Consider the following 26066-nt stretch of genomic DNA (forward strand, 5'->3'; position numbering starts at 1 on the left):
AGCCCCTGCCCTACCAGGAGATGTAGAGGTGGCCACAGCTTCAGATGGCTTTAAAAATTGACAAGATTCATGGACAGCATTGTAAAGAGCAATTGGCCCAGATGGCTAAACAGAACCTCCATGTGTGGATGCAGCTTACTAGATCCATAGCAGACTACTCCCTTGCTCAGGGGCTTCTGGAAGCACCCAACTGGCTCTTATGGAAAGATAGTGCTATCCTCCAGAGTCAAGCAGCACTGTAATTCACAGGAGAATGGAGACAGTGTAGGTGCCAAACACATCTGCTGGGAAGTCCCAGCAGATGTACTTGTTGGACTGCACTTTGTGACCACCATAAAGCTTGTTGCTCACGTTCCTGCAATGCAGTGGCCTCACAGGATAGGGACTATTGCAGTTATCTAACGCATCCCTCTCTGCTGGGACGGGCATGGCTGACAACCTCAAGGCAGCCCAGCAAAGGCTGAAGGAATTGAGTGACGCATCTAAGAGTATATGAAATAGAAAGAATGAACAGGACAAAGGCCACCATGCTAGCCTGGGCTAAGGCACCCATCCAGGAAGCACCTCCTCTTTTCACCCTGCTGTGATGGTTACACAATTCTATTCACAGGGATTTCTACACCTGCAGGGTCTCTCTTTTCCAAGTGCTTTGTGTGTGTTTCTCCCACTGCCTCCTAGCCCTGCTTTTCCTTTTCAAAGTATTGGGTTTGCACTGTATCAACCAGTTCTCAGCCTCAGCTATACTATCCCCCTTCAACACGTGCTCCTTAATGTCCCTTGTGTGCCACCCTATTCCCCATGCTCAGCAGATAAACAAGGCATGCTTCCATAGTTCCTGCCATTAGACTGGCCCCCATCTTCCCTGCTGAGAATTCTCTCTGTTGATCCAATTCTCTTCTCCCTGCAGAAGGTAAAGGACTTTGACCAGGCTTCCTTCACTGCTCCTCCTCTGCCTCCTTGTTGCAGGATTTCTTCCTCCTCTTGCTCATTCAAGGGGATGTGTGAACTGTATGCATTCTACAAGCCAAACCAAACTGCGCATCGAGGTTATCCAAACCATTTATTCCACAGCTGCTAGTCAGAGGGTGAGGCATGGGGCTCTGCTTGGCCCTGAGAACTCTGCCTATCCCATCATGTGACTGCACAGCAACTGCCTTTTGTCAGCCAATAAATACACACAGAGTTACACAGCAGTGAGCTCATCAAAGTCCAGACTCCTGCCCTGTAAGAGCCCAAACCTGAGCTTGATGTAGCCATAAGGCACATCTCCAAGTCCTACCACCCATGTTAACCAAGCACTGGCCAACTGGTAGCTCTCAAGACCGCCGAGATATGGCACAGTAAGTGGGGGCGGGAAGGAAGTGTTCCAGGGAGGGGGCAGGCGGAGGGAGGGAGGGGAAGGAGACGTGAATTTGTGGGGAGGGAGAGAGGGAGGGCGGGAGGCATGCCTGGGGGAGAGTGGAGAGGTAGAGAGGGGGGGTCTGTTGGAGCTCTGCTCCACCTGATCCTGTTCATTCACGGAGGGCTTAAGGCCCTACATGAACATCTGTACCTTAAGCGAGGCTGCTTTCCTTAACTGGGATAATGCGCCACCCATGCAGGCTGTGGAACACAGAATGGGGTGGCAGCCATTCTCTGTGCAGCTGCAGCTGTGTGCCCATGGCAGCTCAGGATTGGGCTGTAACTCTCCTTAAATGATTGCCGCATAAGCCACCAAATGGTTACAAATATGGGAAAATACATGACTAACATCATAGTTTGAGAAAACATTGGACCTTAAGCCTATTGACCGTGAACCCATGTGGGACATGTTCTGGCAGTTCATCAGTGTTCAGTTCTCATTTAAACTTCTCCCACACACAGGACACCAGTAGGATTGATCTCAGAATGAATTTTCTGATGTCTAACTAAAGCTGATCTCCGAGAGAATTTTTCTCCACACTCAGGACACTTGTGAGGTTTCTTTCCTGTGTGGATCATCTGATGCCTTAAGAAATTTGATCTCCAACTGAATTTTTTTCCACAGTAAGGACACTGGTGAGGTTTCTTTCCTGTGTGGGTCACCTGATGGGCTAACAAACTTGATCTCCAAGAGAAGCTTTCTCCACAGTCAGGACACTTGTGAGGTTTCTCTCCAGTATGAATGTTCCGATGCCTTAAGAAATTTGATCTGCAAGAGAATTTTTTTCCACACTCGGGACATTGGTGTGGTTTATTTCCTGTGTTGACCAGCAGATGTCTTAATAAATTTGATCTCTGTGAGAAGCTTTTTCTTGTTTCCTGCAACTCCTTATCTGAGTCCTGGTCTGGGAATCTCGGACTTTGCACAGGATCTGGGACGAACGTCTCTTCCTTTTTCACTAGATGTGGGGCCAGGTCAACTTTGAGGTTCAAAGAGAGAGAAACAGGCAAACATTTATTATCTTACTTTTCAATACAAAAAGCATTCATGGAGCCTTTGTGATTCACATTCTGTCTTCTACTTATGGTAAATTACATGTAAGTTTTAAAAAAAAGATACAATGGATGAGTGATGTCATATATACACTAACATTGACCATGAATGTGAAATGAGGGTCCAGTCCTGTTCAACATTCCAGTGCTGATGCAGCCATGCCAATGGGGGGGGGGCAGTCACAAAGGACTCCTGAAGGTAAATTTTGCTCCCTGACCTGGGGGCTGCATGAGCCCTGGAAATTTGGATAGGATTGGGACCAAAGTCAATTCCTCCTGAAAAAAACATTCCATTAGGAAGGAAGCTTCACACCAGAACTCCTTCACCCAAAGAACTACAGGTGGGGCATCCCTTATCTGGAAATTCCAAGTAAGGAACTTTGAGCGCCAAGAGGAATTATTTTTTTACATTTTTGCCTTAAGAAATAAAATCACAAACTGTGTTTTATGCACAGACCAAATTAAAAATATGTATTGTATAAAATATGAATCAGACATGAATTCTGTGTTTAGACTTGAGCCCCATCCCCAAGATCTCTCATGATGTACCCCGCACGGATAAGTGAATTTGTTTTGTCATAAGATTGAAAGTGACATTTTATGCTTTTCAAAGGCTGGGGAAGCCCCACTCACGATCTCAAGGACATGGTGGAGGCCATCTCATCCTTCTGTGGTGTGGTGCCACCGTGACAGGGTGCCATCAAAGAAGGGCACAGTGTTCAGGGTACATTTGGGAACCACTGTACTACAGAAAGGGGCAAAGGCTGCCATGCTTTATGGCACCAACATTATGGAACTCCCTTCCCCTTGATTTGAGAATGGCTCCCTCTCTTGAGACTTTTCAGCGAGGCCTGAAGACCTTTTTGTTTAAACAAGCCTTCTGAGTTCATGGACTTTTTAAACATCTTTTCTATATCTTTTAGTATTTTTACAGGCCTGATTCCTCTATGATTTGCTGCGTTTTGTTCTTTTTATCTGACTTTTTATCTGACTACTGTTTTTATGGGTATTTGTTAATGTGTTTTAATATGTTTTTATTTGCGGTTAAAGTATGTTTTTAATCTGTTTTTAATATGTTGTAAGCCACCCTGGGTCCCTTCGAGGAGAAGGGCGGGATATAAATAAAGATGATTATTATTATTATGGTCAACAATTTTGGAAGAGGCAAAAAGGGGTGCACCTGAGGGGTGAGAACAGAGAAAGAAAGAAGACAGCACCAGCTGAAAGAAGGCTGCAGCACAGCACCCCAAAAAGAAGCAAGTGCTGGAACCTACAAATTTCCTTGGCTGCAGCCCGTCCATCCATATTTCCATTCACTTCCTAATCACTTTCTCAATATTTTAGCCACAACATGTATGATTAAAAACATACAGTATTTCTGTCATACATGGTGTGTTGTGTACACAGATTTCCTTCGGAACAGTAAATAAATGTGCATATCTCAAATTATAAAAGTGTGATGTGCACTGTTTTTTTACAGGATTTACTGGAACAGAGCAGAGCAGGTCCTTACCCAGGGAATCCACATTTTCACCATCCTCCTGCAGAACTTTCCAGAATGTGGTCTGTTGGCGGGACTGCATCGGCGTCTGCTCAACCACGTGGAAAGGCACATTGGTCTTCCTGGGGTTCACTGCCTGCAGGACAAAACATTCCACCACCCACTTCAGATTGTGCTGTACAAGGAATGGGGTTAATTCACAGGTGTGACTTCATGCCCTTTTAACTCCATAGTCCAGAAGACTTCAGGTAGACTCAGCTTTCAAAAATTGTGTATGCAAACACTCGAAAGAATTGACCACAGTGTGCAGGGACAGTTGAGCTACCTATGTTGAGTGGGCCTGTATGTACGTTGGAGCACATATGTGTTGTAAGTAATGCGGATATACTTTTAAGATGTGGACCTGTGTGTGAGAATCTAGATGGCTTCTCAAGATTCATAAGTGAATGGGAGACAGGTTCAAAGCTTTATACCAAGGAGGCAAGCTGCAGGAGGGGGCTAAACACTTTCTTGCCCCCCCTCACACATCCATTCCTGCTAGCTGCTTATATCCCAGGTGGGCCCTGAAACCTGAAAGACACTTTTCTGGGAGAAAAATGGAACCAAGGTGTGAAGTCTGGGTAAAATCTAGGGCATGTCCACTTCCTGTTTGGAGCTTGTAGCCATCCTTTCACATATTGCTAATTTGGAGGTGGGAAGGTTATCTTACTTCTTAGTGGCCAAGGGGACCAATTTAAAAAGTCCAGTACAACTAGGTGTAGAAGGATGTGATAATTAAGCTGAGAACGTGTTCAGCTGAGATTCTCTGGCTGGGATGAGGTGAGACCAGGTGACTGTGAACAGCCCAGAGATTGAGACAGCCTTCTGGAGAAGTCTGGATCTCACACATCTGGCTGGCTAACAACATCTTTGAAAGAATAAGAAGGACCTCTCAGCAGGGAGGGGTGGTGGCTTGGGGGTCCCTCTGGACTCACAGCTGCTGCTGGATTCTCAGGGGGCAGTTGTGGTCAGGGGGGCCATTGCTCAGCTTTGGCTGGTTCGCCAGATGCGGCTGTACTTGGATTGTGCAGACCTGGCCACAGTGACCCATGCCACAGTGACATTGAGGTTAGACTATTGTAACGTGCTGTTACACGTTACACATTACACATTGTAATGTGGGGCTGCCCTTGAAGATAGTTCAAAAACTGCAACTAGTGAAGAATGCGGCGGCCAGTGCAGTTGCTGGAGGTGGGCAGTTGGACTCTGTTGGGCCACATCTCCAGCGGCTACACTGGCTGCCCATTCATTTCCGGGCCCAAATCAAGGTGCTGGTTTTGACCTTTACAGCCCTATAGTGTGCTGGGCCAGGGTATCTTAGAGACTGCCTACTTCGATACTATCTGGCTCGTCCCCTTAGGTCAGGGGTGTCCAAAGTTTTTGGCAGGAGGGCCACATCAACTCTCTGACACTGTGTTGGGGGCCGGGGGAAAAAAAGAATTAATTTACGTTTAAAATTTGAATAAATTTACATACGTTTGCATAAATGAATATATTAAAGATGAACTTATATGAATGAATGAAGGTCTTGAAATGGCTTAAGGCCTATAAAAGGCCTTGCACAAAGCAAGGCTGGCCTTTCCTTTGCTGCTGCTACTGCATCAGATACGAAACAGCAAGCGGTGGAGGAAGACCTTATCCCACAGCTCACGCGAGAGGTCAAACAGTCACCCTCACGCTGAGTGCAGTTGCATCGGGCCAGTGCGGGCTTCAACAAATCTCCAGAGGGCCACAGGCTCATTGGAGACTGGGGGCTCCCTGAGGGCCACATTGAGAGGCCTTGAGGGCCACAAGTGGCCCCAGGGCCAGAGTTTGGGCATCCCTGCCTTAGATCATTTGAGAAGGCCTTTATACAAGTGCTACTGCCCAGGGAGGTACGTGGGGCAGCGGCAAGAAGTAGGGCCTTCTCAGTAGTGGCACCAACACTATGGAACTCCCTCCCCCTTGATTTACGAACTGCTCCCACTCTTGAAACATTCCCGAGAGCCCTGAAGACATTTCTTTTTACACTCAGTTCCTGGCTTTTTAAACATCTTTTACTTTTTTATATCTCTTACACATTTAACATCAGGTTACAGGCTTGGGCCTTTTTCATAAACTGCTGCTGTCTGCTCCTTTTACACCTTTTTATCTGATCGCTGTTTTTCAGAATGCCTTGCTGTTAATGTGTTTGGTATCTTGTTCTTAATTGTGTTTTTAATTTTTGCTGTAAGTCGCCTTGGGTCGTTTTGGGGAGAATGGTGGGGTAAAAATGAAGTAAATAAATTAGGAGTTGGCAACCTTCAGTCTCGAGGTCTGAAATAGATACATAAATACATAAATAAATAAATTCTGTCATGGGTGCCTGGTCCAACAGGTAGCCCTGGGCCACCTAGCCTCCTCTCAAATGTTTGGATTAACCAGGGGAGAGACAGGAGTAATTAAAACTTTGTTTTTAGGCTGCTGTGTGTTGTAAGTCTTGTCCCACAATTACTTAATGCCTTTTGATTATGTGTAATCAAACCTCTATTAATAAATCATTATGGAATATATTTTACAGGGCTGTGTGCAGTCATACGTACTGGTTTTAATGCAAAGAACAAACACAGTCAGCATCTTACAAAGAGTTTCAGTATCTTACTGAGAGTTCAGAATGGGACTCTGTGCATCACATGGTGCCTTAAATGTCTACAGGTGCACACTGACACCTGTGTACATGTTCACCAGAAACAGGATCCAACAGACCCTCACAGATGCAACATACAGCACAGCAAAGAATGGCAAACTCTGGTACTTCTGACATCAAGAGGCACTTCCTTGAACAGACAAAGATTTCCCAGGGGCAGAGTCCAGAAAATCAGAGCTCTGCCCAAGGCCTGCCAAGGACATTCTTGCCCCCAAGGACGTGTGGCAAATGCTGTCCCTTCATGACTGGCCATGTGACATTCTGCCCCTCCCACGCCCTCAACTTGAAAAAGAAGAGGGATATGAAGTGGAAAACACACAAGAGGCAGTAAAGGCAAGTGGATGGATGGAGGGAGATGCCACCCACCTCTCTCTTACCAGAGGCTAACCCCTCAGTGGGCCCCATGAGGGATCGGCCCTGGTTATCTCCAGCAGAAAAACATGGACAGTCACCGTGTATATGCCCAGGCCCTGCACAAACCAACCTGCTCCACTTGGACGTCAAGAGCTTTCCTCAAATCATCTTCACCCATGTCCTGTTCCTCAAGCGGAAGCACTGAGGTTGAACGTGCAATTTCAAGTCCTGTGAGTGACAGAAGGGACATTTTACGGTTCATTCCACCTATGTTCATCCTTAGAGGTGGCCAGAGGCAAAGCAGGCCAAATTCTGGTCCCTTGAACAGCTGTGTTCAAGCAAGACTTTGGTTCAGGGGCTCTGTCATTCCAGGAGCAATGAATGCCGCCCTTGCTGAAATTCCCTCTGCCTTGACCACTAATACACTTGGAGATCCCTAGACCTGGCAAATGGAGGGTGAGCAGAAGGGATAACTGGGGCAGAAAACCCCCCCCCACTCCCTCTTCCGCATGCATGCTCACTAAAGCGACAGAACCATTACCCTCCCTTTACGCTTTGTGACCCTGAGTGTGGCAGCTGAATCCTTACCAGGCAAGACAACCTCCTCTTTGACATTCTGCTTGGTGTCCCTGAATATCTCTGCATGTTCTTTGGAGATCTCCCCCTGTACCACATCCAAGCATTTCTCCTTTGAATCAAGGAGACCCACAGGCCACTTTTGCAAGGGCTCCTGAAGCAGAGAAGAAACTCTCACTCAGAACTGATAGTAGGAAAAAGAGGCACACCTGGCTCCCTCACATCCTATTCCATTTGGTAACTAATTCCAGATGTGTTTCTCCAAAATAAAGCTCTATTCATCAATTTTAACCCCTGCTAATTGGGTAAGAGGCACTTTTTCAAGTGGGTGCTCCTCTTTTTAGCAGGGGGAGAGTAACTGGCCCACCTCACCCCAGCAGTGTCTTTTCTAGTGGCTGTCTGCTGGTGTTCTTTTTGCATCTTTTTAGATTGTGAGCCCTTTTGGGACAGGGAGCCATTTAGTTATTTGATTTTTCTCTGTAAACCACTTTGTAAACTTTTAGTTGAAAAGCGGTATATAAATACTGTTAATAATTAATAATCTAGGCCTTCTGCGGCTGAGGAAACTACGTCGCTGAGAGGACCACATAAGGTGGCCAGGTGTTTTTCCCCATCTCTACCCCTGGGCAGTGACGTCTGACATGGCAGGTTCAGTGCTCTCTAACTATGTCTGAAGAAAGCTTTGCCTGGGGATTTTCTGCCCTTTGTGCTGAAAGACACAGGCAAAGAGGCACATCTGTATCTAATGCAAACATTTCCATACACTTAAATGTGTATGAAAACAATTGTAGTGGCACAAATATGGCTATTTTGAGTGTCTGCATCCCACACAGAGTCTCCTTCAAGATGCCTGAGCATCACTTTCAGCTTTAACTGGGAAGGATTTTCAGTGGGTTGAGGACTGTCTCTTCGATTTTGGCCTTTCCCAACTGTAGTTCCTGCTCTCCAGTTTCAGTAGAAGATTGGCAGGTGCTCCAAACACACTACATATTCTGTGTCTGGTTAGCAAGCATAGAATTAAATACTAAGACCTCACCTGCCACATCCCTGCCTCAGCCTCTCTCTGGCTCATCAGGAAATCCTCCAGCAGGGCCACAGCCTCGGCACAGCAGTCCGGTCCTCCTGCCCGGACCCAGCTTTGGATGTCTGCCGGCAGGCTGGCCAGAAACTGCTCCAGGACCAGCAGCTCCAGGATCTGCTCCTTTGTGTGCTTCTCGGGCTTCAGCCATTGGCAGCAAAGTTCCTGGACTTGGCTGTACATCCTTCGCGGGTCTTCCAGCTCTGAGCAGCAGAACTGCCGGAAGTACTGGCGCTGCTTCTCCCTTGTCAGGGCTTCACCTCTCAAGATGGCAGCCTTCACTTTCCCATAGTCCCCCTTGTCTCTGGCTGCAAGGAGGCTGAAGGCCTGCTGGGCTTCTCCACTCAGGGCAGGCAGGAGCCGAGCCACCCACTCTCCTCTGGGCCACTGACAGGCTGTAGCCACTTGCTCAAAGGAGGCCAGGAAGGCCTTGGCATCATCCCAGGGTGTGGCCTCTGACTGCTGGGAGCTGCCCCATGCAGGTTGAGAATTCTGCAGGGTCTGGAGGAACTGCTGCCACTGGGCTTCCCAGCACTGCTGCATCCCCCTGCCTGGCTCCTCTTGCCCCTGCTGTGGCTTCCTCAAAGATTCAGGCGGATCTCTGATTAAGACTTCTCCTGTCCCTCCACTTGTTTGCCCATTCATGGCTTTGTTCCTGATTCCACACCTGCAAAATGGAGACCTCAGGATAGCCTCAGGCAAACACTTTGCTCTCAGACACCAGATCTTCCTAGAAGGACTAGAAGGGGATGATCCAGTCACTTCCTCCTGGCAGCTCTTATTTCATTTCCAAAAGGGATGGCTCAGGGTTGATGGGTTTTACCTGGTGACAAAAGAGATGCAAATGTCAGAGGCTGCCAGCAATTCAAGGCCTTTCCCTGGAGGTATCCCTGAGCTGAAAGGGGGGTTTCCTCCTGAGCCAGAGACAGACACAGTGGAACACAAAGGGCAGAAAAGGTGTCTGTATTTGGGACAGCACCTCAAGGGGACCTTTAAGGGGGAAAGAATAAGTGATCTTTCAGATCAGTGTTTGACCACTGAGAAATTGTAGATCTGTTGAATTTCTGCCTGCCAGGAACGGGCACAAGAGTCATGCCAGAGAAAAAGGTGGCAATGTGGGTGGGGAAAGTGGATTCTCAGTCAGACTTAAAAGTCCTGCTTTTGGATGCAGTCAGGACCACCTGGGAGCATTAAAAACTTTCCACATTTATTTTCCGCCTGCTCTCCCATCCCTTTATCTGTGGTGGGGTCATAAGCACTAAGAAGAGCCCTGCAGGATCCGGCGAAAGGCCCACCTAGTCCAGGTTCCTGCATCTCACAGTGAGACTCCAGTGGTCCAAAAGATGCTTCAGGGAGACCTCAAGACACAACCCGCATCCTGGTTCCCCCCTTGCACCTGCATCAGGCCACAAGCCCCCCCCCCCCCTCCTTGCCGGGCTGTGCATCACACAGACCTTCCACTCAACCCCTTCAGCCCTGATCCTGCTGGCGCTGAGCCTCCTGCGGGGTCCCCACCTGCAGCCTCCCACCGCCCGCACGGGGAGCCCAGAGCCAGGCGGGGCTGAGCTGCGGGTCGCTCTCCCGGGCTGCACCCTCCGCTCCGCTCCGCGGGACTCACCAACAGCCTCCCGTCCCCGGCCAGGCAGCAGCCGGACAAACCTTCGTCCCTCCTCGGAGCCCTCCCCTTCCTGCGCCTCCCTCCCCTTCCCCACCCCGGGCAGGGATAGGCTGTCTTGTCACAGCTCCTCCCCACTGGACCTCGTGCCTGCTTAAGGCTGATTAGTTTCTCTTGGTTGACTCACCCGTGCAGCAAGCAAAAGTCAGTCAGTTCTCAGTCCAATCAGTCAAAGGTGCCACGTCAGAGTCCAGATCCAATATGCTGAGTCACAGTCCAGTTTCCAGATAAGCCAGTCCAATCAGTCAATGGTGCCGAGTCACAGTCCAAGGTCAGTTGGTCCTGTCTGGTCCAACATACACTCCCTCTACAACCCACACCACTAGTTCCTCCAGGTGCTGTTTATATGCTCCCAGGTTCACTTTAGCCTCTAGTGGCTGCAGCTGTGCAGCACATCGCCAGCTACCACCTGGGCTTTAACCCTGCATTTACTTAGAGCAAGGGGCACTGTGGACACCACTCCCTATCTCCTTGGCCAGGGGTGCTCAAACTTTCAACTTCAGGGATGCTGGACCTTTAACAAGTGTATAGAAGAGAGAATTGCAGCAGGTGCAACTTGTCATCCCACAGATGACAAGCTGCACCTGCTGAAATTCTCTCTTCTATACACTTGTTAAAGGTCCAGCATCCCTAAAGTTGAAAGTTTGAGCACCCCTGTCCTTGGCAATATCTTCCTTGATGTCACTACAGAGGTGTCCCCACCAGCATCCCTGCCCCTTCTCCAGTTTCCCATGGTTAACCCTTTCCCGCCTGCCTTCCCCCAGCAGCCCTAAGAATCCCTCCCTCCAACCTTGCCCATCCCTGAGTACTTGGAGGAGGAAGAGGAGACTTGGGGGTCCTCCCTCCCTGCAGCCCCCCTGCAGGCAGGCCGGGCTGATCCCCATCATCCTGCCCCCCAAGAAGTCCTTCCTTGCTGGGCTTCTTCCTCCTGCTCTGCTGCTTCTGGTTGTCAAAGCATATGTTCAAAGCATAAATAATTCCAGGCTCTGCAGAGGTTCCAGTCTATGGAACTCCTTGCCACAGGAAGTGATAATAGCATCTTGCAAAGATACCTTTAAGTGGGGATTCCTCCACAAATTTCGGGAGGAAAAATCCATCACAGGTTAATGCCATGATGGGTATGTGCAAGCTCCTGATTTTAGAAATGGGTTAGCTCAAAATGCCAGATGCAAGTGAGGACACCAGGACACAGGTCTCTTGTCTTGTGTGCTCCCTGAAGCATTTGGCGGGTCACTGTGAGAAACAGGAAGCTGGACTAGATGGGCCTATGGCCTGATCCAGTGGGGCTGTTCTTATGACTAGATGGTCCTTTGACCTGATCCAGCGGGGTTTTCCCTTCTTTGCAGGGATTGAGACAATTGCCTAGGTAATTTATTTCAAGGCCACCAGGCCTCAGTTCTGCTCTGAAGGATCAGCTCGGGCAGTTTCTCAACTAGTGATACAGGTTCCACCAGTGGTACTTGAGGTGGTGTCTGGTGGTACTCACAGGACCCCTGGACACCTTGCCACCCAGCAGCGAGACCAGAAATGAAACACAACAAACAGTGGTAGGAGGCTCCAAAACATGCTTTTCCATGCTCAAAAAAGCCCTTCCATCCACCCTGAGCATCTTACAGGTGTTTGGACTGTCGCATCTGGTCTCCCAACTCAGATATAACTGTCAATGATGTCATCTCTGGTACTTTCTCGTGGCACGTCAAATAGGTGGACCTTGTGAAGCAGTACAGCAGAGAACAAACATTGAGGAACACTGAGCTAGGACCATCTCAGTGGTCTTAAAAGGGGGTGGATGCTGCCTCAGGCACCCAGGTATTAGGACAGCCCTGTGGAGAAGCACTTACCATCCTGTGCTGAGTTGTGCTTCTCCAAGCAATGCCTATGAATTTTCTGTTACTGTTGTATAGTGGTAAAATGGTAACATTTTCAACTGGTGGCTTCCATGACCTACTGGGCCATTGGCTGTGGCTCCCTATTAGGGCTACAATCCTATACATTTTATAGGGTGGTGAGTTTTTCATGAGGATTCTGCAGTTCCCCTGGCTAGTTTCTGCTGTCCGATGGAGAGCCACGGCTCACAGTTTGGGAACCACTAGTTTGGTGGATTCATTTAGAAATTCCCTTCCCCAGATCTCATTCAGTTTCAGTTTCTCTGTTGTCATTGAGCAGGAAGGTGCTTGTTTAACTGGCATCTTCACAGATCTTCATAGATGCTCAATGCGTGGGAAGAACGTCCATCTTGGCATGAAGATTATACTGCTCCAGAGAATCCACAAAGGGGAACACAAAATGCTTAGAGTCCACATTTCATGGGTCATACAGTGCATACCGCAAAACAAGCTAAACACCAGGAGACACATGCAACAGGGGGCCAGTTCAGAAGATATTCCTCATCCCTCAGCATCCCGCAATTATGTCCATGTAAGTATGTGCAGTCCCACAAAACAAAGTTTGACTGAACCAGGTGTGTGTACACGCATGTGCATGTGTGTTGTCCAGCCCAATAGCTTTGTTCAATCTGCTGTGGCAACTGGATAATAATTTCTACTATCGAGCAGTTTGTAATTCCTTCAGTTTATATCCAGCATATCTGACAGAATGTGGTTTGAACAAAATTGTCCTGGAATGGGACCTTGGCCTTTCAGCTATCACTGAAATTCAGCCAAACTCAGGGCCCGATTCTGTCCAACTTTCCAGCACTGGTGCAGCTGAGCCAATGGGTTACTTATGGCATTCTGCGGGGGGGGGGGGCAGTCACAGAAGCCCCCTCAAGGTAAGGAAACATTTGTTCCCTTACTACAGGACTGTATTGTGTTGCATCTATGCTGGAAAGTTGGATAGGATTGGGTCCTAAGTGGCTTGTTCTTAGGCATGTCTGATGCTGCTGAAGGTCACATGAGGGTTGAATCCATGGTGGTTGACCAGTACTTTAACCAATGTTGCATATTCTGTGCCATTATCTTGTTCTTCTTCTACTCTGAGGTAGCCTACCCCTAAAACAAGGAGCTTGCTGCCTTTGATTGCCAGAAACAGGGGAGGGCACCAGGAAGTAGGTTGTGTCTGTTGTCTTCTCTTGCAGGAGTCTGTGCCCTGTGGGCCCTGTCAGCTGCCTCCCTGGAAGTAGGCTGTCACAGGTGGGCACCTTTCTGGCTCCAGTCCCGTTTTCTTCTTTTCCTACTTCTGGTGTGTGCTAATCTGATTCCTCCTAAATGATGCAGGGAGGCTTACCTTGAGACATTTTTTGTATTCTTGTGCTGGCTGCTTGCATACCTAACTGAGGAAACACAAGCTCTCTTCAAGCAATGAATGAGGGGAGGGGGCAGTGTTTGTGCTAGCTAGTGTCTCCAGCACTATTACGCTCTGTGTTTTGTGGCCAGACCTTCTGTGGCACCCCCACATTCCAGAGACAAATGCAGATACAGCTCAATGAAAGTGTCAACCCAATGTGCAGCAGCAGTGAAGAAGGCCAATTCTATGCTTGGGATCATTAGAAAAGGTATTGAGAATAAGACCACTAATATTATAATGCCATTATACAAATTGATGGTAAGGCCACACCTGGAGTATTGTGTCCAGTTCTGGTTGCCACATCTCAAAAAGGACATATTAGAATGGAAAAGGTGCAGAAGAGAGCAACCAAAATGATTACTGGGCTAGGACACCTTCCTTGTAAGGAAAGGCCACAACGTTTGGGTCTCTTCAGCCTAGAAAAGAGGCGCCTGAGAGGGTACTGTACGCTACTTTTGTGCGGTATGCAGGACCTGGTTAGAGATGTAAACGTTACTGAGCCAGTGGGGAACAGTGATCATGCTGCGATCCGTTTTGACGTGCACGTTGGGGGAAGAATACCAGGCAAATCTCTAACAAAAACCCTTGACTTCCGACGGGTGGACTTCCCTCAAATGAGGAGGCTGGTTAGAAGGAGGTTGAAAGGGAGGGTAAAAAGAGTCCAGTCTCTCCAGAGTGCATGGAGGCTGCTTAAAACAACAGTAATAGAGGCCCAGCAGAGGTGTATACCACAAAGAAAGAAGGGTTCCACTAAATCCAGGAGGGTGCCCGCATGGCTAACCAGCCAAGTTAGAGAGGCTGTGAAGGGCAAGGAAGCTTCCTTCCGTAAATGGAAGTCTTGCCCTAATGAAGAGAATAAAAAGGAACATAAATTGTGGCAAAAGAAATGTAAGAAGGTGATAGGGGAGGCCAAGCGAGACTATGAGGAACACACGGCCAGCAACATTAAGGGGAATAATAAAAGCTTCTTCAAATATGTTAGAAGCAGGAAACCCGCCAGAGAAGCGGTTGGCCCTCTGGATGGTGAGGGAGGGAAAGGGGAGATAAAAGGAGACTTAGAGATGGCAGAGAAATTAAATGAGTTCTTTGCATCTGTCTTCACGGCAGAAGACCTCGGGCAGATACCGCTGCCCGAACGGCCCCTCCTAACCGAGGAGTTAAGTCAGATAGAGGTTAAAAGAGAAGATGTTTCAGACCTCATTGATAAATTAAAGATCAATAAGTCACCGGGCCCTGATGGCATCCACCCAAGGGTTATTAAGGAATTGAAGAATGAAGTTGCAGATCTCTTGACTAAGGTATGCAACTTGTCCCTCAAAACGGCCACGGTACCAGAAGATTGGAGGATAGCAAATGTCACGCCTATTTTTAAAAAGGGAAAGAGGGGGGACCCGGGAAACTATAGGCCGGTCAGCCTAACATCCATACCGGGTAAGATGGTGGAATGCCTCATCAAAGATAGGATCTCAAAACACATAGACGAACAGGCCTTGCTGAGGGAGAGTCAGTATGGCTTCTGTAAGGGTAAGTCTTGCCTCACGAACCTTACAGAATTCTTTGAAAAGGTCAACACGCATGTGGATGCTCTTTTCTAGCCTCTTCAGCCTAGAAAAGAGATGCTTGAGGGGGGACATGATTGAGACATACAAAATTATGCAGGGGATGGACAGAGTGGATAGGTAGATGCTCTTTACACTCTCACATAATACCAGAACCAGGGGACATCCACTCAAATTGAGTGTTGGGCGGGTTAGGACAGACAAAAGAAAATATTTCTTTACTCAGCGCGTGGTCGGTCTGTGGAACTCCTTGCCACAGGATGTGGTGCTGGCGTCTAGCCTAGACGCCTTTAAAAGGGGATTGGACGAGTTTCTGGAGGAAAAATCCATTATGGGGTACAAGCCATGATGTGTATGCGCAACCTCCTGATTTTAGGAATGGGTTAAGTCAGAATGCCAGATGTAGGGGAGGGCACCAGGATGAGGTCTCTTGTTATCTGGTGTGCTCCCTGGGGCATTTGGTGGGCTGCTGTGAGATACAGGAAGCTGGACTAGATGGGCCTATGGCCTGATCCAGTGGGGCTGTTCTTATGTTCTTATGATCCAGTGGGGCTGTTCTTATGTTCTTATGTTCTTATGACATGATCGAGAAATACAAAATTATGCAGGGGCTAGATAGAGTGGATAGAGAGACACTCTTTTCCCTCTCACATATCACCAGAACCAGGGGACATCCACTAAAGTTGAATGATGGGAGAGTTAGGATAGACAAAAGAAAATATTCCTTTACCCAGCGTGTAATTAGTCTGTGGAACTCCTTGCCACAGGAAGTAGTGATGGCATCTTGCCTAGATGCCAAAAGTTCACCATGGGTTACAAGTCATGGTAGGCATGTGCAAGGTAGAGGTAGGCTGCCTCTGAGTGCCAGATGCAGGGGAGAGCACCAGGACACAGGTTGTGTCTTTGTAGATTCTTAGATTCTCTCTATTACTCAAAAGATGGAATCTACAAAGACACTCCAGACTCATTTCTGTCATCCATTTGTTAAACTCAGAGAATGTGGTAATGAACACTTGGCTGTGAATCTCAGCTTTAATTTTTTTTGTAAAAGGATCACGTTTCTAATCCTTTTGGTTGTCAAGATATGGGAAAGCATGTGGGCAAAGCCTTTTAGGATCTTAGAGAGGCAGATGAAAACCAAATTCCAGTGGTCAAAGGAGAGCATTACAGTACTGTAGCTTCCCTTTCCCCCACAGTGACTTATAAAAGCAGAAAACATTATATAAATAATAAAAACATGGGAATAAATTATGCACAGTAAGACAAACTTGCTTAATTTATACACTATGCAGAACTGAGCTCTCTCTGGTGCAGAACGTACCTTATATTAATGCAAACTACAGAGTCCTGCACATGTCATGCATTCTTCTATCAGAGATCAGCCAGTCAGGTTCTGTTCTTGTCCTTCAGAGGATTACCAGTGACAGCGTCCAATGTACTCTCACAGACCTTTGTCCCTAGTGACCTGGCACTGCTTCAGGAAGAATGTTTGACAATGTTTAATGTTAACATTAAACAATGTTTAATGTATGAACACAGGCCTCTGTGTTTCTTCAATTTAATTTCTTTAAGCTTTAATACTGTTTTATTCCCTGCTATCAGAGAGGAATTAAAGAAAGAGGAGAAAGCAGAGGCCATTCTTTCTGAAGGGGCAGACACCTTCCTGAATCTTTTGCGCAAGGCCCATGCCCTACCTTCATAGTACCTTGGTTCATCTTAAAGACTAGACCACAGAGTTTCAGTCGATTTCATTGAACAGGAAAATAAACTGGCTAGGGCTAGAGGGTTTGACAGGGAGTAAAGATGGTTAACTCCTGAACAAAACCCACATGCATGTAAACCCTGTTCTATTTTGCCCACATAAATACTGTCCAATGCCAAACAGATAGACTAGGATTGTGACCAGTCACTGGCAGCCCAGGACCTCAAGATGACCCCCAGAGGCTTCCTATCCATAAGCTCTGTTCTCTCTCTCTCCATCCCCAACACACACATCTTGCAGCTGAAGTGCATGAGCTGAGGACAAAACTAGCTACAATGATAAACACAGAAGGTGCTGCTGCAATGTCAGAATGCTAAAATGTCAGCCTGTGACCACCAGTAAGAATGCCTTATTCTGACTCAAGGGGACTCTAGTCCATGAAGGTTGATGCTCTTTAAAGTGCTACAAGACCCTTTGTTGCTTTGCCATCATCACAGTCCATCCTCCCACCGCAACAGCCAGTAACACAATGAGAGCAGGGAAATGTCCCAAATCATGGCATTACAAGCTTCCCTACAACTGTACTATGAGGAGATTCCGCAAAGGACTGCTGTTGCAGAGCATTCTGGGAGAATGGGGCCTGTCAGTGGCGACTTACAGCCCAGACTTACAGAACCTCCAAGTATAGAAGCACTATACCTTTGAACGGTGGCTGCTAGAGAGCAATAGCAAGAGAGGGTTTTTGCCTTCGTCCCCTGCTTTGGGGCTTCCCAGAGACACTGGCATGCTCACTGTTGGAATCAGAATGCTGGACTAAACAGACTGACCTGATCTGATCTAGCAAGGCTGTAATGGTCTTAAATGGAGCAGCAACCCCAACTTAATTATTCTGGCTAATTTCCGCTCAGCTGTTCAGCTCCTTCCATCCCAGTGCAAACATCAACAGATGTTCTGGCCTTTCCCTTTGTATGCCTTCATAGGCTCATTCCAAGGCTCATTCCAAGAGGGCTCTGTGCTTCTGCTCCTAGTGAGAATGGCACCAGAGGCTCTGGCAGAATCCCCCCTGGTGCATCTCAACAGCCCAGACCCATCTGTCTGCTTCTTTTTCCATGCATGGGAATGAGCCACCACAGTGGTTAATAGCTGGAAGGCATGCACACAAAGCCTTCACTGCTGTTCACACAGAGGAGGAGAGATGAAGAAGCCCTTTGCTTGAATCTCAGCAGGCAAAGGGCTCTTGAGGGAGTCAGTGGGTGAGGCAAATGCTTCTGGCCCTTCAGGCTTTGCTCAGTTCAAAAACACAGACCCTGTTCTGACCTCATAATTAGGAGGGGCTTGAGGTAACCATGAAAGTGCTGAGATGTCTCTCCGGCCCAATGGTATAAATGTGAAGCTGCCTTAGCGATCACACCAATAGGCCGTCCAGCCAATGCGGTCTCCATGGACTGGCAGCAGGTCACTACAATTTCAAGTGGGAGTTTTTCCCATCATTTGATTCCTTAGTTGAAGATGCCAAGACCTGGGAGCTCTGCAAACGAAGCACACACTATGCACTGAACCACAGCCCTTCCCCAGCTCTGAAGCCTTTTGCACTATATGTATCTACATTGCCTCTTTTCTGCCTTCACCCTGCAGTCCCACTAAGTTTGGGACACCCACTGAACCAGCTTCTACCACAGTCAGCGGTGTCACGGTTTTTCACCTGTATGGGTCCTCCCGTGTATAGCAAGGTGTGATCTCTGATTGAAGCTTTTCCCACAATCTAAGCATTTATATGGTTTTTCCCCTGTGTGGCTTCTCTCATGGATAATGCTGTACGACCGCTGGTTGAAACTCTTCCCGCAGTGCGAGCATTTGTAGGGCTTCTCTCCTGTGTGGATCCTTTTGTGTTCTATGAGGGCGGAGCTTCGGCTAAAGCTTTTCCTGCAGTCCAAACAATTGTAGGGTTTCTCCCCAGTGTGCATCTTCTCGTGCCTGATCAGGTGTGATTTCTGTCTGAAGCTTTTCCCACAGTCACAGCATTCATAGGGCTTCTCTCCAGTGTGCGTTCTCTCATGCTGACTCAGGCTGGATCGGAAACAGAAACTTTTCCCACATTGAAGGCATTTATACGGTTTTTCTCCTGTGTGAATTCTCTGGTGCTTAATAAGCTTAGAGCTCTCATTGAAGGACTTCCCACAGTCCGAGCATGTGTACGGCTTCTCTTCTGAATGGGATCTCTCGTGTTTGATGAGGCTCGATCTGTGATTGAAGCACTTCCCACAGTCTGAACATTTGTATGGTTTCTCTCCGGTGTGGATGATCTTATGAGCCATCAGCCAAGAGCTCTGGCTGAAGCATTTGCCACAGTCCGAGCATTCATACGGCTTCTCCCCCGTGTGGGTTCTCTTATGTGCCATAAGGTTTGCTCTGCGGTTGAAGCTTTTCCCACAGTCAGAACATCTATAAGGTTTCTCTCCTGTGTGGGTTCTCTCATGCGTGATGATGTGGGATCGCTGACTGAAGCTCTTCCCACATACTGAGCATTTATATGGTTTCTCTCCTGTGTGGGTCCTCTCGTGTCTGATGAGGTAGGATCGCTGCTTGAAGTCTTCCCCACAAAAAGAACATTTGTAGGACTTGTCTCCCGTGTCCACTTTCGGATAAGCCAAGTGGTCATAACTCTCACAGAAGTTCCTCGTAGAGCCAGTGCCCTCTGTGCAAAGGAGGACTTCTCTTGCTCTTTTCCCAGGGCAGTTCCCCTGCTGAGTCATGGGGAGATCAGGAAACCGTTGCAGATTCTCCTCCAACAATGCCCCATTGAGTCTCACTTGCTCAGGAAGATTCTCTTCCTCGTTCCCACTCACTTGCCCATTGCCTGCTGGAACAAACAAAGCACTGTCAGTTGTACCTTGAGTTCTAAGATGGATGAAAGGCCAGGTGCAGAAGCAATAAGCAAAGCAAATCTATGCACAGTGGCATAGCTAGAGGGGGTGCAAAGCACTAAGTTTTGCAGGGAGCCTCACTGTAGCGTGCAAGCAGCCCCTCCCCTTTGGAGCCATTCCAGGCAGTGGAGGACCAAAAAGGAGGCAAAGCATCTGTTTTGCTCCCCCACCACCTGGAATGGCTCCAAAGGGGAGGAGGAGGGGCTGCTTGCAGGAATGGTGACGCTCCCTGGAAAAAGTGCTTTGCAAACCCTTTAGCTCTGCACCCCTTCTAGCTACGCCGCTGCCCATGCAAATAGGATCCAGGTCAGATTACACATCCATAAGCAGTCAAAAAAAAAAAAAAACAGATCAGAAAAGATTTTTGCTGAGTCAGTGTTGTGAGTTTAAGACACAGGCAAAATCTTTTCAGGTATGTTTCTGCACAGCAGTGGTTTTTGAACTGTGATCTGAGGAATCCTGGTGTTCCTTGGAAACTTATCAGGGGTACCTCAATGGTCCATAACAGCAGATCAGCTTCCTTGAAAAAGTCAGCGTGTAACTAAGGGCACAATCCTCTCCAACTTATCTGCACTGATGCAGCCATGCCACAGGGGAATGCGCTGCATCCTGTGATGGGGGGACAGTCACAGACACTTCCTCAGGGCAAGAGAATGTTTGTTTGTTTACCTCAGGACTGCATTGCAGCTGCATGGGTGCTGGAAAGCTGGATAGGATCGGGCCCTAAGTTACAGAATTCACTGCTGCAGGATTTGACAACAGCCATTACCTTTAAATGAATTTTGAAAGGCCATAGAGAAATTCATAGAGGAGGAGGGAGGGTCTATCACTGGCTATTAATCAGGATGGCCCTGTGGAACCTCCTGGTTCAGAGTCAGTATATCTCTGAATAACAGCTGCTGGGGGGCAGCTGCAGAGGAGGACGAATGGCTTTTTTCCTATCCGGCTTGTGAGCTTCCTGGAGCACTGAGTTCGCCACTGTGGAAAACGGGACCCTATACTTGATGGTTGCCCTGATCCGGGAGGACTCTTGTGTTCGCAAGAAAAATTGCCACCTATCCTCTCTTACCAGGGCTGCCTCAACAAGGAAAGAAGTCTTTCTTTGCACTTCTGGTCTCCCTGCATGGGATGCTACTGCCAGGGAGGATGGCTAGCTCAAGAGATGGTAATTCGCAGGGTCAAACTAGACATGCAACTGATTGCATGAGGTCTGGTCTAGAGGGTAGATCCTCCGTTTGCCTGAAGATAACATCCACAGGTCACCAGTTCGAGGCCACCGGTGAATTGGTGAGACCTTGAAGCAGCTGACAAGCCAAGCCGAGTTATTCCATCTGCTCTTTGGTGTGAGCGAAGAAGCGTCTTGGCTGCCCTCCATGTGAGAGATGAAGGAGCTGCTTGTCAGCTTGCGTGGGAGGAAACTGGAGGCCAGAATGTGATACCAGATCAGAAAGATACATCTGAAATGTTGTGGTTCTTGAAAGATAGAACCTTTCAATTGTAAAAATCCCTACGGGGATTTAAATAGCCTGCCTTTGTAAACCGCCTTGAATATAGTCTGAGGAAAAATCTGATGACCAAGAAAGGCGGTATATAAGTACCTGTATTATTACTATTACTATTACTATTACTATTACTATTGTGTCAGCTGATGTATGTAAAGCTAGATGTGCCTCCTTATTTACTAAAAGCAGCCATGGAGGACAGATTCTAACTTGCATTGGATTCAACCTTTTGCATGGGGTGGCCTTCCCTGTTGTCTCATTTTCCCACTGAAAATTACCACTGCCCTGGTAATTGCTATATGTCCTAAAATTGCTATATGTCCCTGAAGCAGCTGTTTGCAGGAGAGAGACTATGGTGGAACCACTGTTGGATCAGATCTGCTCACATAATTCCCACTAGCTCTCAGAAGTGCCTGTCTTAAGAGAACATAAGAAAAGCCCCACTGGATCAGACCAAGGGCCCCATCTAGTCCAGCTTCCTCTGTCTCACAGTGGCCTACCAAATGTCTTAGGGAGCACTCAAGACAACAAGAAACCTGCATCCTGTCGCCATTCCCTTGCATGTGGCATTCAGAGATAAAACTCTAAAACCCAGAGGTTGCATATAGTCATCTTGGCTTGTAATCTGTGATGGAATTTTTCTCCATCAATCTGTCCAACTCCCTTTTAAAGGCATCTAGGCCAGGTGCCATCACCACTTCCCGTGGCAAGGAATTCAACAGCTTAAACACACTGCTTTGTCATCTCCAAAGAGTTGCACACAGTAATTCTGGTACATAGACTCTTACCAAGCAAGTTGGCCTTCCTATCACCCTTCTGCAAAGTCTCCATATACAGCTGGACCTTCACAGCGCCTGATGGAGGCTGTTCCACCTTGGGGGAAGCAATGGCAACTTCCGCCAGCAGTCCGGGCACCTGAAACAGAAGAGAGGACACAGCGACAGTTTTGGGGCAAATTCTGCCTGTTACACCACCCAGAAAATTAGCCTACTGTGAGCCTACATGAGCCTACTGTAATCTGCAAGGGAAGGAATCAAAACTGGGTTACTCTCATCAGTATATTGTAGGTCAGTTTTTATTCTGTTTATTTAAAAAAATTGGTATCCTGCTTTTCAAGAGCACAGAATGGCTAACAAGAAACAGATCAAACAAGCAGCAATATGAACATAATAAAATACTATAATAAGACAACTATAAAATAATTATAAAATAGCAGCAGAGAATGCACAACCAATCATCAACACAAAGGGCTTCTGAAAGAACCAGCTTGCAAAATGTGTACAAATGATGGGACTTCCCTGTAGAAAACATTGTGGAGCAAGGATGTCACCGGTGAGAGGACACTGCTTCTAGTACCCCATACTCAAGCATGGGGAGGAAACATGGAACAGAACGTATTCTTTATTTATCTAGCCGTCTCCATATTTATACCCCAACCTTCCTTGGGAAAATGCTTGAAGCAGTTTATGATGACAGAACTCAGCACACCAGTCAACAGATGATAACAGTCATAATTTCATTAAAAACAATAGAAAATTAAAAACAAAAATAATCACAGCTACAGAAAATTATTCTAGTGCCCCAGTTTAAGTGAGCTCAAAAGCTTTCCTAGAACATCAGTAGTGAGGGGTGCATGCAATTTGCTTTGGGGAAGGTATTTCTCTCACTGACACCCACTCAGACAGCAGGGTCACCCATGGTGGACGGAGTGCCCCAGCAGGTTCTTTTAGAGAAGAGGTGGTCTTTAAGATATCCTGGTCCCAGCTTGTTAAGAGTGCAATCTAAAGAGTGCACTCAGCCAGTGCACGTCATTTGTGCCAGCCCAAGAGGGTCACAAACCTGCCATAAAGCACGTTTGCGCCTCCTCTAGAGTCAGCTGGGCTGGTGCAAGGATATGTGCTGGCCCAAGGAGGCTGCATCCAGCCTTTGCTGCTTGGATCTCTGTCACTTCTTTCCCTTGCCCCAGAGAGCTGCTTTCAGCTCCAAACTTGCGCTGGATACGGGCTAGGCCTGTCAACCTCACTCTTTCAGCACAAATTAGAATTGCACTGTAAGAGCCTTAAATGTTAAATATCTCCCTGGTGGTCTAGTGGTTAGGATTTGGCGCTCTCACCAGGTTTGATTCCCAGTCAGGGAATTACTTTTCTGCAGGAAAAATCCATTACGGGTTACAAGCCATGATGTGTATGTGCAACCTCCTGATTTTAGAAATGGGTTATGTCAGAATGCCAGATGCAAGGGAGGGCACCAGGATGAGGTCTCTTGTTATCTGGTGTGCTCCCTGGGGCATTTGGTGGGCCGCTGTGAGATACAGGAAGCTGGACTAGATGGGCCTATGACCTGATCCAGTGGGGCTGTTCTTATGTTCTTAGGCAGTTTAAAACAGAAAGTTACTTCTGTAACTGAAAAGTCATTCTATAGCAAATGTACACTGCAGACTGGAGTGCATAGGAGAACAAATTTAGAAGGCAACTGTTTAACTTTTACTGCACCAAGATACAAAGAGAGACCATAACTTAAGGAGGATTATCAAGATTTCTGGTTTCAAACCTTCTGGTGCTCCTCAGCATCCTGGCAGCTGACTTGCCTGACACATTCAGGGTGTGACTCCAAGTTGGCAGCATCTCCATCCTGAGCCTCTTCCTTCACTTTCACAGCACTGTCCAAGCTGCAAGAGGCCTGCGGTCCTTGGCTGCTGAGTTTGCCTGGCATAGGTGGGGCTGCCTGCCCTCCTTCAGACCACTGGCTGGCCTGAGACCTTCCCTTGAAGGAGACATGTGACCTTTCACTGCTGTCACACTGGAGGCAAGGAGGTACCCCGGAGTTTCTCCAGCCGGAATGAGGGGATTGCACAGACATCAGGAACTTCTGCCACTGAGGTTCCCAGCACTGACTGAGCCCCTTATCAGGTTCTTGTTCGGGGTCCACCTCAGTCAGAAACTCACTGATGCTCCCAACTTGGAGGACGTGAGGGACTTTTTCGCCTGCCTCCAACCTCTCTCCTGAATCAATGTCAGCAATGTCCAACTCCTCCATCTTTATTTCATGCTGTGTGCCCTATAAAGAAAATTCAGTGTTAAGATGTTAACTATTTCAATAGTTCTCAGCAATGAAAGTGAATTCACTGCAGAGAACACCCTCAAAATATGGTCTTGTTGTTATAAAGGCAAATTTGTTCTTGTGGAAGGGCGACACAGAATGAAGTGTAATTAGTGCCCTCAGTCAATTAAATATTTTTATTTTATAAATAAAAGTTTTGTGGTACAGCTAGCACTGCAGGGTAAGGTAACAGAGCTGCAAACTGAGAAACCCCTATTCAAATCTCACCCCAGCCATAAACTGAGAAGGTGGCCTTAGGCAAGCAGCCTCTTTCAGCCTCAGAACACACAAGCACCCTTCAACCATAATATGAGGATAACTTGGGCCTACCTCACAAGGTTGTTCTGCTAACCTTATATATCAATGGTTCGCAAACCTTTAGCACTGGGACCCGCTTTTTAGAATGACAATCTGTCAGGACCCCCCAGAAGACCAGAAGTGACATCATCAAGCAGGAAAACTTTTAATAGTCCTAAGCTGCAATCCTACCCACACTTACCCAGGAGTGACTATCATTGTTAAAAGCATATACATAGTAGCCTGTTAAAAGTACAGATCTTTACGTTTCCATAAATGCAATCACATACCATGGTAGCATCAAGTCTAATATATTAAAAATAAAATATTGAAATGAATGGGGACCCACCTGAAATTGGCTGGTGGATTCCAACCCAAAATGTGAAAAACACTGTTATATATGGCTATCTGCTCCTCTCCCCAACTGCAGGAGGTCAGGTGCAGGCTTCCTAGGTGACATAGGATCAGTCGCTCTCTCTTAGCTTAGCCTACCTTATGGGGTTGTTGTGAGAATAAAAAGAGAAGGAGCAGCCATGGACACTTCCCTAAGCTCCTTGGAAGAGGGCAACATATTAATGTGAAAAATAAACTTTTGAATGACTTCCTCCATCTACTGAAATTCTCTGTGCAATTGTTACTGTTAAGAGGTCCAGTATTAGAGGTACCAGAGCCCTCTAATAGCATTTGGCTACCTTCCAGTACAAGCACATGCCAGTGGTCAGTTGCCAACATCACTCATTCAGATGAAAGCCCGCCCTCTCCCCATCCCTCTTATTTGCAAAGGACTTCTGGCTTGCCTCACTCCAGATCTGGAAAGGATGGAGTGGGGCTAGATCAGGGCTCTGTTGTGAGTCTCTGTTTCTAACCCTGCCTGTTCCTCTCTGTCAGTCATGGATTTTTCAATCCCTCCCACTCCCCCCTCCTCTTGCATATCATCAGTCCTTTGCTTTAACTCACCCACTCTTGGCAGCTTCTGCATTGCACCTGCAGTACACAAGTACTGCAAGACCCAAAAGATCCCCTCCCCAGAGGGGAGAAGGGGCTGGAACAGGAAGAAGCCTTCTGACTCACCCCCCCCCCAAATCTGCCCAATCACATGTTTTGCTCTCTCTAGGAATCCCTCCTCTGCTTGCTTAACCATTTGAGGATCTCTTAGAAAACTTCAGTTGGTCATGCTTTTACTCAAGTGGTTCCCAAACTGTGGGTTGCAGTCTGATTCTGCTGGGCCACCAATGGGTGATGGAAAGATCAGATAATTTCCTCAAGCCCTGAAGCTATTCAAACATCACATACTGTAGCTGCTAATTACACAGGCCTACAAAATTGAGGGTCAGAAAAGTTTTCCCCTAACTTTAT

The 26066-nt window shown here is 47.4% G+C and overlaps 3 protein-coding genes across 4 annotated transcripts in view; all 3 read right to left on the reverse strand.

Moving 5' to 3' along the window:
- LOC136639120 (zinc finger protein RFP-like) overlaps positions 1 to 26066 on the reverse strand; it is a 573475-nt gene that overhangs the window by 518464 nt on the left and 28945 nt on the right. The window lies entirely within an intron of this gene.
- LOC136640427 (zinc finger and SCAN domain-containing protein 23-like) lies at positions 1063 to 10332 on the reverse strand. Its single transcript, XM_066615561.1, has 6 exons — positions 10286 to 10332; positions 8626 to 9490; positions 7602 to 7743; positions 7144 to 7241; positions 3968 to 4091; positions 1063 to 2381 (listed from the first exon to the last, which is right to left on the reverse strand). Exons 2-6 carry the CDS (start codon positions 9310 to 9312, stop codon positions 1843 to 1845), a joined length of 1590 nt encoding a protein of 529 aa, XP_066471658.1. The 5' UTR covers positions 9313 to 9490; positions 10286 to 10332; the 3' UTR covers positions 1063 to 1842.
- LOC136640411 (zinc finger protein 436-like) lies at positions 16217 to 25747 on the reverse strand. Of its 2 annotated transcripts, none has more exons than XM_066615532.1 (4): positions 25668 to 25747; positions 23865 to 24371; positions 22103 to 22229; positions 16217 to 19745 (listed from the first exon to the last, which is right to left on the reverse strand). In XM_066615532.1, the coding sequence occupies exons 2-4, from the start codon at positions 24348 to 24350 to the stop codon at positions 18577 to 18579; spliced, it is 1782 nt and encodes a 593-aa protein (XP_066471629.1). In that variant the 5' UTR covers positions 24351 to 24371; positions 25668 to 25747; the 3' UTR covers positions 16217 to 18576. The 2 variants fall into 2 exon arrangements, with proteins under 2 accessions (XP_066471629.1, XP_066471628.1); XM_066615531.1 differs by having other exon boundaries at positions 16217 to 19748.

The sequence above is a fragment of the Tiliqua scincoides genome, chromosome 2, assembly GCF_035046505.1.
Source record: "Tiliqua scincoides isolate rTilSci1 chromosome 2, rTilSci1.hap2, whole genome shotgun sequence".
NCBI lineage: Eukaryota > Metazoa > Chordata > Lepidosauria > Squamata > Scincidae > Tiliqua > Tiliqua scincoides.

Excerpts from the sequence above, each read along its gene's own strand:
- LOC136640427 (XM_066615561.1), bottom strand. The coding sequence starts at position 9,312 with ATGAATGGGCAAACAAGTGGAGGGACAGGAGAAGTCTTAATCAGAGAT. Across the intron at positions 7,744-8,625 it reads CTGAGGCAGGGATGTGGCAG|GAGCCCTTGCAAAAGTGGCC; the intron begins GTGAGGTCTTAG and ends TCTCTGCTTCAG. Across the intron at positions 7,242-7,601 it reads AGAGGAGGTTGTCTTGCCTG|GACTTGAAATTGCACGTTCA; the intron begins GTAAGGATTCAG and ends TGTCACTCACAG.
- LOC136640411 (XM_066615531.1), bottom strand. The coding sequence starts at position 24,350 with ATGGAGGAGTTGGACATTGCTGACATTGATTCAGGAGAGAGGTTGGAG. Across the intron at positions 22,230-23,864 it reads ATGCTGAGGAGCACCAGAAG|GTGCCCGGACTGCTGGCGGA; the intron begins GTTTGAAACCAG and ends CTTCTGTTTCAG. Across the intron at positions 19,749-22,102 it reads TAGGAAGGCCAACTTGCTTG|CAGGCAATGGGCAAGTGAGT; the intron begins GTAAGAGTCTAT and ends TGTTTGTTCCAG.